Here is a 16,537-nt window from a genome sequence, read left to right on the forward strand (position 1 = left end):
CTATATTTCTGTACTGCAGAATGGGAGATTCCCTATAATAAAAGGTGTGCAACCTGTGCCTAAAGATGGGTTTGAGTTCCATGTAAATCTCTGCAATAGAAAGTTGGAGACTTTTATTTCCCTCACCAACTTCAAACATCAACTATCTGAGCAGCTAACCGATCGCTGCAGCTGTACATAGTCCATCTGTAAATAGCCCACCCAATCTACCTACCTCATCCCCATACTGTTTATATTTATTTACTTTTCTGCTCTTTTGCACACCAGTAGCTCTACTTGCACATCATCATCTGCTCATTTATCACTCCAGTGTTAATCTGCTAAATTGTAACTATTCGCTCCTATGGCCTATTTATTGCCTACCTCCTCATGCCTTTTGCACACACACTGTATATAGACTTTATTTTTTCTACTGTGTCATTGATTTGTTTGTGTTATTGGCTTGTTTATTGTTTACTCCATGTGTAACTCTGTGTTGTTGTCTGTGTCACACTGCTTTGCTTTATCTTGGTCAGGTCGCAGTTGCAAATGAGAACTTGTTCTCAACTGGCCTACCTGGTTAAATAAAGGTGAAATAAAAATAGAATTTAAAAAAGCCCCTTTTCAAATGTTAAGAACAAACGGTTTGTGTTTTTAGCTCATGGAAACATCACCGTGTGAAGATACTTGTAAATGTGTGTGTATGTACGTGTGTACAGTATACTATATATTATAGGTATTTTGTTTTATTAGTTGTATTAATATTTCTAGTTGTATTATTAGTTCTAGGTCTATTAGTAGTTGTACAACAATGTACAATAATGTATTAGTATTATTTAATTGTTATTATTATTAGATACCAGTTGGCAATACATTTGCAGAATGACCACTTGTCTCTCAAATACATCGTTACAGTTCGCTAGCTAGTGAATTTTTTTGCCATATTAGCATTGACATGAAATCAGTCAAAACACCTCAAAAGCTGACTTCTACCCCATGGAAGCACGCACATTGTTTTCGTGACAACCCATCTATTGCAACAGCTGAAACTGTCACTAACTTCTCCGCCACATGGTTGTCACTAGTTAACACAGCCACAATGTCATAATTATAATAATACATCATAATAAGAATACATTTAATTAGATGAGAGTTGTCTCATCATTAGGTTGCTACAACCTAGCTTATGAATGCAAGTTTACAACGTATGCTAGGTGCACAGGTCGAGAGAAATTTGAGTAACCAAGTTGACAGACATTGGCACATTCAATACTGCCTTGCACACCCTTGCCTGCATCTAGATGATCTAGGGTGTAATAGTTACTTTGCAAGTGTGTTGAGGTAAGGATTGTATTGTTTTGAACATCATTTCGATTTTAAGTAGCCTTCCTTTTAAGAAATGTTTTTCAACAGAATTGATTTAATGAATACACCCCTGATCACACGCAAACATAATTCACTTTCATAGCAGCCACATACTGTAGCATGATCCCTTTGGTAATTGTATTTCATCTCGCATCTATGCGCTCTCCTCCTCACCCTTCACTTGTGGACTTCAGTGCACAACATGTCAGCTGTCTGTGACCGCTACACACAGCCAACATCGCTGTCTCCATATTATAACGTCATAGTCAACATAGCTACTAGAACTAACACGTTAGTAAACCTGCAACAATCATGCAGTACAGTGTACAGTCAGCAGGGAGGTTAGCAGTTACACTGGCAGGCCCTGGTGGCAAGAAATTAATACAACCAAAAGCTTACCTTGACATGGCAAAGTAAAAGTGTTGGATAGCCATATGCAGCTAGCTAACTAATGTAGCATCCCTCTCTGTTTGAGCCGGATGTTTGAGTAGGCTAAACTAGCTAGCTGCATTTGCTAGCTAAGTAAGGGAAAGTGAAAAAAATATGAAATATACAGTAGCTAACTCTCTCGCTTCTCCTTCCTTTTTGAAAAAAATAATTTACTCAAAACCTTTCAACTATTGTCTTTCTCTCTCTTTGAGTCAAGTACTCACCAAATCATATGCACTGCAGTGCTAGCTAGCTGTACTTTTGCTTTCAGTACTAGATTCATTCTCTGATCCTTTGATTGGGTGGACAACATATCAGTTCAAGCTGCAAGAGCTTTGATACGTTGGAGGATGTCCTCTGGAAGTTCTGATAATTGCTATACAAATCTATGGAAGGGGGTGAGAACCATGAACATCCTAGATTTTGTATTGAAGTCAATGTACCCAGAGGAGGACGGAAGCTAACTGTCCTCTGGCTACACCATGGTGTTACCCTACAGAGTGCTGTTAAGGCTACTGTAGATCTTAATTGCAAAACAGCGGGTTTTAATCAATAATTTGGTGACGTGAATATGTTTAGTTTTACATTTAGTAGAGTCTATGGCTTAAACGATTTTCCGGGCCTTCCTTCCACACCGCCTGATTCAGATGTCCTGAATGGCAGGGAGCTCGGCCCCAGTGATGTAGTAAGCTGTCCGCACCACCCCCTGTAGTGCCACGCGATCGATGGCGGTACTATTGCCATACCAGGCAGCGATGCAGCCAGTCAATATGCTCTCAATGGTACAGCTGTAGAAAGTTGAGGATTTGAGGGCCCATGCCAAACTTTTTCAAGTAGTAGTGACCTATGAATGAACCTGTGATTAATAACATCTAACAATATACATGAACCAGAGATGATAGCTACAGAAGGGCCACTTCAGTGATTTTACTATCTTTCTTCCCCAACAACCTTGTGCGTCTGAAATATTAAATGTCTTGCCATATTCAAAATTGAACGATCCAAAGTGTTTTTCAATTGCTGTTTTTTGACAGAACGTTATTTATCTCCATCGAGTGACTCTTACTATTCTTCCATATTTCCTCCATCACCCCCTATTCTATCTTTCTCCTATATCTCCTCTCAAGTGCTAGTGTCCGCTCACACTTCTATTGTTGTCCCTCTGTCCCCTAGGGCTGCTATGAGAAGGTGGAGGAGTGGCTCGATGACAATAAGCATCTCATGGGAACCATTGGCATGTGCATCTTGGTAGTGCAGGTAAGCAGCAAGCTCTCTCCATGAAGCGTGTGTGTGTGTGTGTGTGTGTGTGTGTGTGTGTGTGTGTGACTTCACAGCCATACACTCCCTCTCCCTGTGAGAGACAGGCCAGTAATAAACTCCATGCTCAGTGGGCGTAGTAGTATCTACACATTCTGCCGTACTGAAGATGGTGTCTGGTGTTCCCTGGTCCTGTCTGAGGAAATCAAAGCACCTTGGCTCTGTGCCCAATGCTGGAGCCAGACACCAGGAAGTGATATAAGACCTGATAAAGAGATCTCAGCATGCTGCATCCCTATGTTCCTCCTTTCTGTCCTTTCTGTCTGACTCTCTGACTACCCTAAAGTACCTGTCTGACTATCTTTTCTCGTGGTATGACTCTCTGACTACCCTAAAGTACCTGTCTGACTATCTTTTCTCGTGGTATGTCTCTCTGACTACCCTAAAGTACCTGTCTGACTATCTTTTCTCATGGTATGTCTCTCTGACTACCCTAAAGTACCTGTCTGACTATCTTTTCTCGTGGTATGTCTCTCTGACTACCCTAAAGTACCTGTCTGACTATCTCTCATGGTATGACTCTCTGACTACCCTAAAGTACCTGTCTGACCATCTTTTCTCATGGTATGTCTCTCTGACTACCCTAAAGTACCCGTCTGACTATCTTTTCTCGTGGTATGACTCTCTGACTACCCTAAAGTACCTGTCTGACTATCTTTTCTCGTGGTATGACTCTCTGACTACCATAAAGTATCTGTCTGACTATCTTTTCTCATGGTATGACTCTCTGACTACCCTAAAGTACCTGTCTGACTATCTTTTCTCATGGTATGTCTCTCTGACTACCATAAAGTACCTGTCTGACTATCTTTTCTCATGGTATGTCTCTCTGACTACCATAAAGTACCTGTCTGACTATCTTTTCTCATGGTATGTCTCTCTGACTACCATAAAGTACCTGTCTGACTATCTTTTCTCATGGTATGTCTCTCTGACTACCCTAAAGTACCTGTCTGACTATCTTTTCTCATGGTATGTCTCTCTGACTACCCTAAAGTACCTGTCTGACTAGCTTTTCTCGTGGTATGTCTCTCTGGCTACCCTAAAGCACCTGTCTTCCCAACCTGTCTGCCTCCTTGTCTACACTTCCTGTCTTGCCTACCTGTCTAACTCCAGCTGCCTCTCTGCTCTCTGCTCTACTCTGTGTCAGAGGCAGGAAAGCCCAAGCTCTTTAACGTATAGAAGTAGAGTTGTCACCATGATTTTAGACTGTGCCACAGGGCTGGTCTGCACTCTCTCTGCTCACACACATTATCAAATCCCAAACACGCCTGTTGCATAGGGTGTTTTTGAGAGAGGGATAGAAAGAGAGCAGGAGAGAAGTAGAGAAAGAGAGAATGAGAGAGATATAATGAGGATATATAGAAGACTGAGCCTGCAGCAGCAGAAGGACAATATACTGTACATAGTTTATTTTTCCTTTGACCTTTGGCCTGACCCCACCACCTAACATTCCCCAGCCCATTACTGAGAGTAGCAGAAATGGGACTCATTAAAAGGCAGTCTGCAGAGACGTGTATCCCTGTGCCGGCATGGGTTTGAATCCGGCCCACTGCCTACTGCCCTTTGACTCAAACTCCTGTCTTTTCTGTATTCACACTATTGTCCTATCTGCTTAATAACAAAATATGGAACCTAGAACCACAGATAGACTTTGCTTCAGACCTCTACTTTGCTCTGTAGAGTAAGCTGGAGAAAGCTGGGGAGAGTCCGCATGAGTTAAAAACCTCTCTGGGATATGTGGGACGATAGCGTCCCACTTGGCCAAAAGCCAGAGAAAATGCAGAGCGCCAAATTCAAATAAATTCCTATAAAAATCTAACTTTCATGAAATCACACATGTAAGATACCAAATTAAAGCTACACGTGTTGTGAATCCAGCCAACGTGTCAGATTTCAAAAAGGCTTTTTGGCGAAAGCGAACGATGCTATTATCTGAGGATAGCACCTCCATAACCAAAAAGAGAGAAAACATATTTCAACCGTGCAGGCGCGACACAAAACGCAGAAATACAAATATAAATATAAATCATGCCTTACTTTTGTCAATCTTTTTCTGTTGACACTCCAATATGTCCCATAAACATCAAATGGTCCTTTTGTTTGATTAATTCCATGCACATATATCCAAAATGTCCATTTATTTGGCGCATTTGATCCAGAATAACACCGGTTCCAACTTGCGCAACTTGACTACAAAATATCTCAAAAGTTACCTGTAAAGTTTGCCAAAACATTTCAAACTACTTTGTAATACAACTTTACGTCTTTTTTAAAGTAAATAATTGATCAAATTGAAGACAGGATGATCTGTGTTCAATACAGGAAGAAAACAAACTGACGCATGCTTTCTGGTCATGCGCCACTATCAAACAGTACACATGAAGTGACCCTCGTTCAAGATGGCCGTACTTCTTCATTACACAAAGGAATAACCTCAACCAATTTCTAAAGACTGGTGACATCCAGCGGAAGCGGTAGGAACTGCAAGTCCCTTAGAAATCTGGATTCCCAATGAAAAAACATTGAGAAGAGAGTGACCTCAAAAGTTCTGTTATACTCACAGACATGTTTCAAACAGTTTTGGAAACTTCAGAGTGTTTTCTATCCAAATTTACCAATACTATGCATATGTTATATTCTGGGGATGAGTAGCAGGCAGTTGAATTTGGTCATGTTTTCATCCAAAATTCCAAATGCTGCCCCCTATCCTATCCAAAGCCTCTGCCCTACAGGTGCATCCCTAATGCAGACATACTGAACAGTGTGTGTATCTGTGCGTGACAGGGTTGGGGTTGGAGTTTGATCTGTGATGTGTGCTTGGCATTGCTCAAGAGCCTGGTATAATAACTGTTAGCTTTTTCACCACACTGTGTTAGATATTAGGTGGGACTGGCAGGAGTTTAAGAAGGTATCCCTAAGCATATGGACCCAAGTTTGTCTGGAACGAAAGGGAAAGTCAGCAGCAGCTTCCCAGAAGCTAATGCTAATCACAGTAGCAAAATACTTCCTACGGTAGCTAGCGAGCTAACTTCCGGCTACAGTAAGTGTGGTCTGCATGTGTAACTGACCTGGGTTCAAATACTACTTGAAATAATTGATAATAATTTATCTGGGCTTGACTGAGCTTTCCTGGCACAATGGGACCAATAGAATAGTCAAAAAAAACACAAACCCCGCCCATATGGCACTCTGGGCAGGCTAACGTTGTTTTTAAAAGATTTCAAATAGTATTTGAACCCAGTTATGTTTTGTAATAAAGAGTTTTACTCACTCCAGTCCTGACTGCTTCAGATAATGGCTTTAGGATCAGCCTCCTGACTTTGATGTGAAAGTAGTCCTACGTATCACAGGCTATTCCTTAATGGAAAACTTCAAAGAATAAACTTTTTTTTCATAATTTACCTCATTGACATAATGTGCTCACTTATCTCACGGTATTTCATCAGTGACATACAGAGGCATGTTGTCATATTTGATGTTTCAAGACGGCCTGAGAGAGAGAGGTGGTAGCCAATCTCTATCCATGGTTTGGAAATAGGAAAATGTGGTCTGCTGGAGGATTTTTCTTCAGTGTCATAAACTCAACACAAGCCCAGAAGCACTAACAGTGAATGTATTTCACCTAGTGTAGCAGAGTACATAACACAGGAGTTTGCTCACATCACTCAGAACTGGCTGCACTGTACCATTCACTGTGTCCTCTGACTTTGATACAGTAATGATAAAACATCTGTATAGAGACTTCAAAGACCAAATTCATTTTTCTCCCTCTCCTTCTCTGCAGCTCCTGGGAATGGCGTTCTCCATGACACTGTTCCACCAAATCCACAGAACAGGGAAGAAGTATGACGCTTAGCGTGGGACAGACAGCACACAGGGAAAGGAGCCCCATGTACTGCCTGATGGGATAGACTCTGGATGCCCCCCCCCCCATACCTCCTGTATCACAAAGCCTCCCACTCCCCACTCTTCCCAGAAACCCTGTACAGACTGCAGCTGTGTCACCCTTGTCCTCTTCGCTGTCCACTCCACCATTCATTTGCCAAAGATAAATGGGACTGGGAGATGTCTTATGTCGTCTCTCTCCTGTTCAGAAGTAAATATAAATGTTTTGGGCGCTTGGACTAATAGTTTTGCGGGAAGCTTTACTAATGCTCACCCCCCCCCGCAAGGCGAAGAAAGCGGTGAAAAGAAAGATTAGATTGTAGTCTCCAGGTTTTCATGGATTTTGTCGTGTTGATTGTTCATGTTAACTTCCTCTTTCCCTTCTAAATGATGAAAGGCTCCGACATGCTATGCTAGTTTTCTACTCCCCGGAACCCTTTTCCATTGAAAATGTCAGACAACATTTCTTTCCCCCCTTTATGCTCCTATGAAATGGAGTGTTTGATATGCTAAGTCAAGACTCTCAAACACTGTTCCTGGAGAGCTACCATCCTGTAGGTTGTCACTCCAACCCTGTTCCTGGAGAGCTACCATCCTGTAGGTTGTCACTCCAACCCTGTTCCTGGAGAGCTACCATTCTGTAGGTTGTCACTCCAACCCTGTGTCCTGGAGAGCTACCATCCTGTAGGTTGTCACTCCAACCCTGTGTCCTGGAGAGCTACCATCCTGTAGGTTGTCACTCCAACCATCATCTAGTGCACCTGATTTGTATAATTGGCTGATTTATAAATTGAATCAGCTTAGTTACAACTGGAGTTGGAACAAAAACCTACAGGAGGGTAACCCTCCAGAAACAGGGTTGGAGAGCCCTGTGTTATCTGTTGTCAGAGGTGTGGAATGGATGAGATGCACAGGAGGCTGCTGAGGGGAGGACGGCTCATAATAATGGATGGAATGGAGTGAATGGAATGGTATCAAACTAATGGAAACTATGTGTTTGATGTTTTCGATGCCATGCTATTTAATCCGTTCCAGACATTACGGCCACCTGTGATGAGATGTGATGAGTTGCTGTGGATCAGGGATGGGCAACTGGTGTGACACTCTTCTCCTAGCCCTATAGCTAACACACCTGATTAGACAAATTGCATGAATCTAAACTGAAGACTATGGGCGCTTTCCTCTGCCCAGGCGTTGCTGACGCATGCCAGATCTTACAATGCTTGGATAGGTATTTTACTTATCAGCTAAACACATCATATGGTAAAGCAATCGGTCAGTCTATGACACAGTCAATGATCAGTTGATTATTGGAGTCTGGTGTTAGCAGTGGCTGGGGAAAACGTGTGTCACCAACCAGGCCCCCGAGGACTGGAGTTGCCCATCTTTGCTGTGGATGGTCAGGGGTTGGGGTGGGTCGTAGGTCAAGGTTGTAATGCCATGAGCCCTAAGTGGGTGGTGCCCTGGATTCGTAGAGGTGTTTCCTGTGATGGAAAGAATTAAACTTCAGAGGAATCAAGTTAAGAGTGCAGGGCTCTCCAACCCTGTTCCTGGAGAGCTACTCTCCTGTAGGTTGTCACTCCAACCCTGTTCCTGGAGAGCTACTCTCCTGTAGGTTGTCACTCCAACCCTGTTCCTGGAGAGCTACTCTCCTGTAGGTTGTCACTCCAACCCTGTTCCTGGAGAGCTACCCTCCTGTAGGTTGTCACTCCAACCCTGTTCCTGGAGAGCTACCCTCCTGTAGGTTGTCACTCCAACCCTGTTCCTGGAGAGCTACCCTCCTGTAGTTTTCACTCCAACCCTGTTCCTGGAGAGCTACCCTCCTGTAGGTTTTCGCTCCAACCCCAGTTGTAACTGACCTGATTCAGTTTATCAGCCAGCTAATTATTAGAATCATCTGCACTATATTAAGGTTGGAGCAAAAACCTACAGAATGGTAGCTCTCCAGGAATGCCTGAACTCTTTAGTTTTCATTCCCTCTCTTTCTCCATCTCATCCTTTCGCTCTCTCTCTTACTTTTTACATGTCGGAACGGCAGGGGGGGCGAGACAAGCTCTTCACAGTACACATTTTCACTGACATTCCTGCTAGACTAAGTGATGATGTGTCTACACCTGTAGTCTGAATTCTGCTGCTGTACTTTTCAAAGCGCCTTCCCTGCGTCAGTCAGTCACAGAGTGGGTGGAAGGGAGGGAGTCTGATCAAAAGGCGAGGCTGTGGTTCGGATATGGCAACGCGCCCTGTAGGACAAGTCGTTTTACTAGCGCTATAACGGTGGCCCATGTGCGGTTCAACAGCAGGAGTCCTGTTTAGTACAAGAACAAGGGTAGGTTTCAGGGTACGTAGATAATTACACTCGAAGCTGCTTTGGAGGGCTTTACCAACAGGGTCATGTTCATTAGGCACTGGAACAAAATGGACTGAAACAGTTTAGGACTACCTGGATAAGAAACATTTTTGTAGCATAAACATTTTCCTTTACATGCCCTAATGAACATGGCCCCGTTTTCCTTTATCATGTCAACATGCAGAAGTAGAGGGAACTTAATGAAGCATTCACTTGCAACCGTCTGCTTGTAGTAATCAATTCATTGACTTATCGTTAACATAAAGGAGGGGAGGTTGGCTGAACTGACTGGATGTTTACTGTACTTTGGGGAATTTGGTTAGAAGTTTGATAATCGGGACCAGAAGTGTCTCAGTTCTAAAATCTCATCCTACAATTGCAGGAGGGTTAGAGGCTAGGATGCTGCTTGGGATAAGAGGTGTAAGAACTCTGACATTGCTGCTACATGCAGATGTCGTGTGAAGGATCGAGGAGGCGGCAGGAGGTAAAGGACATTTTGCCAAACACAGCGAACTCGGAGACACTGCGGCCTTCACACTGTCTGCATTAAGGATCATCTTCAGGACCATCTAAGGTCATTCATTAAATCTTAATTTGAACATATTGGGATGTACAATACTCTACATAGTGGTAGATGGCAGCAGATGTGGGTTTTGTGCATGGCTGTGTCACAGGCTCAGATAGTTGTTGTTGACCTTTCTGTCTCTGATTCACTGGATGCCCCCCATCATAATCCATGTTTTACAACCACAGGAAAAACATGACAGCTGCTGACGTAAAGCACTGGCATGAGCGCTTCACGTCCTCTGCCTGGATGCATCCACAAACATTCAGCACAATTTATCGCTCCAGCAAATGCCGCGAGGTACATGCCAGGGTCGACATTTGTAGAGATGTGACAATTGTCGTCGGTCACGTAAGAACAGGTTTGTACCCTGTGTACCTACATCCATGTACCCTCTGCCACTTTGCTTGCTCCCAGAAGTAATGCTGCATCTGATAATCATAGACTAAAGAGCACATTCATCTCAGCTGATCAGATCTGTGATCATTATTGTATTGTGAAAGTCTGACATTGCGACATTGTGTGAAGTGATTTGGGGTGGAAGGGTTTGATGTTGAATGAAATGCAGAATAGCCACTCCAGCATGAAGATAGATTTACATGATAAAATCCTGATACAAAACCGGCTTCACACAGTCCATATGTCAGACTTCGTTCAAGAATCATTTCAAAATCCCAAACAGTTTTCCCCGTTGTCATTCACGTAACGTGTAACTGTCACTCTGCCATCTCTGAAATGTCGGTTTTCTACCATTTGACATTTTTCTGTTCTTCGGAAAGGAATCCATTCAAGTCTTTGCTTCCCGCATTCTCCCACCGTCAAGTGGTTTTTCAGTGTTTTATCAAACATATGTTGTTTGTTCATGTTCATAGAGGAGAAGAAGTCTATCACTTTAACACTAGTGTTTTATGATGTTGTGTCGTTGTACATGAGCTGTTTTTGTCTCTTGTTTTCATACGATCTGCTCTTTTACTGTGTTGTACTTGGCTTTGTTGTGACAGAAGCTGTCAGTCATCTGGAGAACATTAGGATTATATCCTTGGGATTATAGACAGATAGTTAGACGGGGGAATTGAAGACAAACAGGAGCGTAACGTTATTCCTTTTTAGGGTGCAACTAAACCACCTCCCTGTCTTGACTTCGCCGCAGGCATTTTTTCCAGTCCTGTTTTGAGGGAGGAACATGCCGTCTGAGTAGGAGGATCAATACATACTGCATGTTTGCTGTTTTGTTTTCTCTATACGGAGAGCTGGATCCAAACCGCATCGGAAAAGTATTGCAGAAAATCTGAGTTTTAGGTCGATTTAAATTTAAAGTCAATATTCCCGCATTCACATATGTCGGCTCAAGCTGAAATGACCTTACAAATGTCATCCATTTTGTGCACATTAGGATGTGCTATTCTATTATCTGCGGTATGTCTTTAACCATGCCTGTACCGTTCTTGTAAATGCCTGCCCAACTCTGCCCTATGGAATTGTTCTTACGGCATTACTGTTATTCTAGTCCTGGGAGTAACTGATCAACTGATCATCTGTTCTTGTTGCACCTCTGCAATAGGAAGGACCCCATTAACCTAATGCCCATGATATTGACAGAAGATGATATGAACATCCACACTCTCTCTGAACTGTTCATTTTTGGACGTTATTTTCTTAGCTGTACGGGCGTTAACTTATTTCCTACCCATTAATTCATGTTGTTCATCTTTTATTTGTTTGATAGATTGTTTGCATTTGTACTTTTTAATTCAGGAGCATTGTAAAAGAAAATGTAAATGTGTTTTTTTTGGGGGGGGGGGGTTAGTACTGTATTGCTAGATTAATTTACAGTATTGCAGCTTGTAGTGAGAAATAGGATACATTTCATTCGTGGATTTGGAATGAGCATTCAGTATTTTTTTCCCTCTCGTCACATGGAAACACTGCCACAGACTGGAGATGGAAAGGGAAGAATGGTTATTGGGGGTTTTGTCTGCTATGGAAGCAGCTCATTTCTACCACCTTTGACATATTTTTAAAATCTCATCACTAATCCCTCACCACTAAAGCTGACTATCTGAGCTGTTCTGAAATGTAAGCTCTTGAATGGTGTGTTTGATGTAGTGTCGTGGCAAACCGCAGTATTATCTGCCATCTGTCAGCCTTGTCCTGTGGATTTTTTTTGTTGCTACATGTAAAAAAGAACTCTGAATATCTATATTAGGTGGTGCACTACATTTCATTCTTTAAATCCTAATATTTTTTAAATAAAGGAAAGTGTGTGGTAAAAATCCCACTATACCCTATACGCTCATTTGCCTTTCATGTTTGAAGACTGACGTTATTGTGTTGCTTTTTTCTTGGCACCGTGAAGTATAGTTTTTAAAAGTACGGTTTGATTCGGAATCATTTCTCATATTTTGGTATATTGAACGGAGTGAATCAGTGAGTGAGCTGTCAGAAGTTAGGCTACATCAGGGGAAACCGTGAACAGCATATTCCCTTAAAATGTGTGCTCATTTAAAGAGAATGAAACCTAAGGGGCAGCTACTGCAGACAGTGTGATGAACTAATCACAATAGAAACTCAAATGACAGTCGTCAGGTTTTAAGGTGTATTAGTGGTATGTACGGGATGCACTTGGTATACATTGTCCAGTGAAATGCTTACTTGCAGGTTCCTTCTCAACAAAGCAACAATAAGAAATAATAAAATATGAATATGAACATAAAATAAATTACAGCAGAATAGAATAAACATTTTAGCATAAGTATAATACAGGAAGGCACAATTTATAGTCCAATATTTACATGTGTATTGGTGAAGGGGGGAATGGGGGGGGGTGTATTAATTGAGCAGTATAATAAGTCTGAGCCATATATAGATATCTCTATATACTGTATCTCACTATATCTATGGCTCTGATTTTCTTTGAGTTGGTTTCTACAGATGTGTCCTATAAAATTGGCAATTTTATCTAGTATTTTTACTGTTTGATGTGAGCACAAGAGTATTTTTCTACTGAGCTTTACCCCCTGAGTTAGGCGTAGATTCAATCCATAGCACTGAAGATCCACACTACAGGTTCAAATCTAAAGGCAATGCTCCCACGTCACAGTAAACGCAGCATATGTCGGCTCAATATGACCTTAACATTTTAATCTCGGGAGAGCACGGATCATTATCGCTACAGATTGAATCTAGGCCTTAGCCTATCTGTTCTCCTTCTCTTCTTCCTGTTTGGTAGTGAGTAGAGTTTACTGTGCCATTCCATTCTGGCTTTCTTTAATCTCACTGATCCTTCTATGCAAAAAAAAATACCTATTTTAGCCTTTGTACAGACCATTTTGTATTAGTAATATGTACTGAAATAAAGTGATTAGTGGTGATTGGGGATTTTCTGTTTTGATTTTCCAAAATACATTATTTGATTTCTTCAAAATAAAAATAAAAACATACTTACACAGTACACAATCCCAAACCATCCCAATTGGGTTGAGGTCAGGTAATTGTGGAAGCCAGGTCATCTGATGCAGCACTCCATCACTCTCCTTCTTGGTCAAATAGTCCTTTACACAGCCTGGAGGTATGTTTTGGGTTATTTTCCCGTTGAAAAACAAATGATAGTTCCACTAAGTGCAAACCAGATGGGATGGCGTATCGCTGCAGAATGCTGTGGTAGCCATGCTGGTTAAGTGTACCTTGAATTCTAAATAAATCACAGACCGTGTCACCAGCAAAAACCTCTCACAACATCACATCTCCTCCATGCTTCACGGTGGGAACTACACATTTGGAATTCATCCGTTCACCCACTCTGCGTCTCACAAAGACAAGGCGGTTTGAACCAAAAAATCTCAGATTTGGACTCATCAGACCAAAGGCCAGATTTCCACCACTCGTTTTCTTGGCCAAAGCAAGTCTTTTCTTATTATTGGTGTCCTTTAGTAGTGGTTTCTTTGCAGCAATTCCACCACAAAGGCCTGATTCACACAGTCTCCTCTGAACAGTTCATGTTGAGATATCTGTTACTTGAACTCTGTAAGGTTCAATCTGAGGTGCAGTTAATTGCCGATTCTGAGGCTGGTAACTCTAATGAACTTATCCTCTGCAGCCAGTGGCGTCTCCATGAGAGCCAGTTTAGTTTCATCATAGCGCTTGATGGTTTTTGCGACTGCACTTGAAGAAACTTTCAAAGTTCTGACCTTCATGTCTCTTTGCTTATATGAGCTGTTCTTTCCATAATATGGACTTGGTCTTTTACCAAATAGGGCTATTTTCTGTATACCAACCCTATCTCGTCAAACAGCAGCAAACTTTGTGAAAATTAATATTTGTGTCATTCTCAAAACTTTTGGCCACGACTGTACATTAGAGGGTCTAGTTTGAGAAACAGATGCCTCACAAGTCTGGCAACTTCATGAAAGAGTAACCGCAAAACACAAGTCTCAACATCAACAGTGAAGAGGCAACTCCGGGATGTTGGCCTTCTAGGCAGAGTTCTTCTGTCCAGTGTCTGTGTTCATTTGCCCATCTTAATCTTTTCTTTTTATTGGCCAATCTGAGATCCAGTTGAAGTCGGAAGTTTACAAACACCTTAGCTAAATAGATTTAAACTAAAGAGAAAGGTGGCCATTGTTACTCCCGGTCCTAGTGAAAAGCCAACTGTCCCGGTTGATATATTATCGAATAGATATTTGAAAAACACCCTGGGGATTGATTATAAAAAACGTTTGACATTTTTCTGTGGACATTATGGATATAATTTGGAATTTTTGCCTAAGTTGTCGTGACCGCTCTTTCCAGTGGATTCCTGGGCATAACGCACCAAACTAACGGAGGTATTTGGATATAAAAAATATCTTTATGGAACATTTGTTGTCTAACTGGGAGTCTCGTGAGTGAAAACATCCAAAGATCATCAAAGGTAAACTATTAATTTGATTGCTTTTCTGATTTTTTTGTGACCAAGTTACCTGATGCTAAGTGTACTTATTGTTTTGTTGAGCGATCGATAAACTTACACAAACACTTGTATTGCTTTCACTGTAAAGCATAATTTCAAAATCTGAGACGACAGGTTGATTAACAAAAGGCTAAGCTGTGTTTTGCAATATTGCACTTGTGATTTCATGAATATGAATATTTTCTAATAATATTATTTGACTGTGGCGCTATGCTATTCAGCGTTGCTGATGACAATTACACCGGATCCGGGATGGGTGGTTCAGAGAGGTTAACAAGTCACATAAGTGTCTGTAATAATAGTGTTTAACATGATTTTTGAATGACCAGCTCATCTCTGTACCCCACACATACAATTATCTGTAAGGTCCCTCAGTGAAAACATGTTTTTAGAAATGTTTGTACATTTATTGAAAATTAAATACAGAAATATCTCATTAACACAAGTATTCACACACAAGTCAATACTTTGTAGAAGCACTTTTGGCAGCTCTTATAGCTGTGGGTCTTTCTGGCTAAGTCTCTAAGAGCTTTCAACACCTGGATTGTGCAGCATTTTACCATTATTATTTTCCAAATTCATGTGAACGTGCAAATGGAGGGCTGAGGGGAAGGGCGTGATTTAGGATTCAGCCAATGCGGACACAGTGGACTTATAAGAGACATTTTACTACCATATGTAGATGCAACAGATACAATGTGGGCACAATCAAAATTGGTCCAGTTGCCTGAGTGTGAACTGCTTGATGACCTCACTAACTTTTCCTGTCCAGTCTCAGACAGGTTACCTGTCAACCAGCCAGGATGAGCCTAAGAGCATCCAGGACAAGATCCAATAACCAGCACAGAGGGAATCACACACTGGGGTTCAAGGGGACCACAACACCCCAACAGCAGGTGTTAACGTATGTCTATAGGGAGAGAGAGCAGGACATGAGGATGCTTTTTTTATAGGTCAAATTTACATTTCCACATTGTTGAAGGCCACTTTCATTGGGTAGGCCCATACTAAGAAATCAGAAAATGTGATAGCCTACAGAGAATGCTCTGGTGTTGTAAAACTTTGGCCAGGATTCCATCAGAGGCCCTTTCTCGTTAAGCGCATTGCAATACCATTAATGTGCCTTTTAAAGGCAATTTCCCTGACATTCACAGAGATCGCATTTACGGTAAAACGCTGAAGACTAAAAAAGCAATTGCTTTAGATTCTGGCCCCACTGTCAATTCACAATGTCCAGCCCCTAGGGCCTAGACAACCTATGTGTACTGTATATACACTGCTAAAAAAATAAAGGGAACACTAAAATAACACATCCTAGATCTGAATGAATGAAATATTCTTATTAAATATTTGTTTCTTTACATAGTTGAATGTGCTGACAACAAAATCACACAAAAATTATCAATGGAAATCAAATTTATCAACCCATGGAGGTCTGGATTTGGAGTCACACTCAAAATTAAAGTGGGAAACCACACTACAGGCTGATCCAACTTTGATGTAATGTCCTTAAAACAAGTCAAAATTAGGCTCAGTAGTGTGTGTGGCCTCCGCGTGCCTGTATGACCTCACTACAACGCCTGGGCATGCTCCTGATGAGGTGGCGGATGGTCTCCTGAGGCATCTCCTCCCAGACCTGGACTAAAGCATCCTCCAACTCCTGGACAGTCTGTGGTGGAACGTGGAGTTGGTGGATCTA

The 16,537-nt window shown here is 41.7% G+C and overlaps 1 protein-coding gene across 3 annotated transcripts in view; it reads left to right on the forward strand.

Annotated features, from left to right (window-relative positions):
- tspan9a (tetraspanin 9a) overlaps positions 1-13,261 on the forward strand; it is a 278,790-nt gene extending 265,529 nt beyond the window's left edge. For all 3 annotated transcript variants that reach the window (XM_064951538.1, XM_064951539.1, XM_064951537.1), the window contains 2 exons: positions 2,947-3,030; positions 6,878-13,261. In XM_064951538.1, the coding sequence (XP_064807610.1) occupies positions 2,947-3,030; positions 6,878-6,949 (156 nt within the window). In that variant the 3' untranslated portion in view covers positions 6,950-13,261. The remainder of the gene's footprint in view (positions 1-2,946; positions 3,031-6,877) is intronic.
- The last annotated feature ends 3,276 nt before the right edge of the window (positions 13,262-16,537 follow it).

Source organism: Oncorhynchus masou, chromosome 31, assembly GCF_036934945.1.
Source record: "Oncorhynchus masou masou isolate Uvic2021 chromosome 31, UVic_Omas_1.1, whole genome shotgun sequence".
NCBI lineage: Eukaryota > Metazoa > Chordata > Actinopteri > Salmoniformes > Salmonidae > Oncorhynchus > Oncorhynchus masou.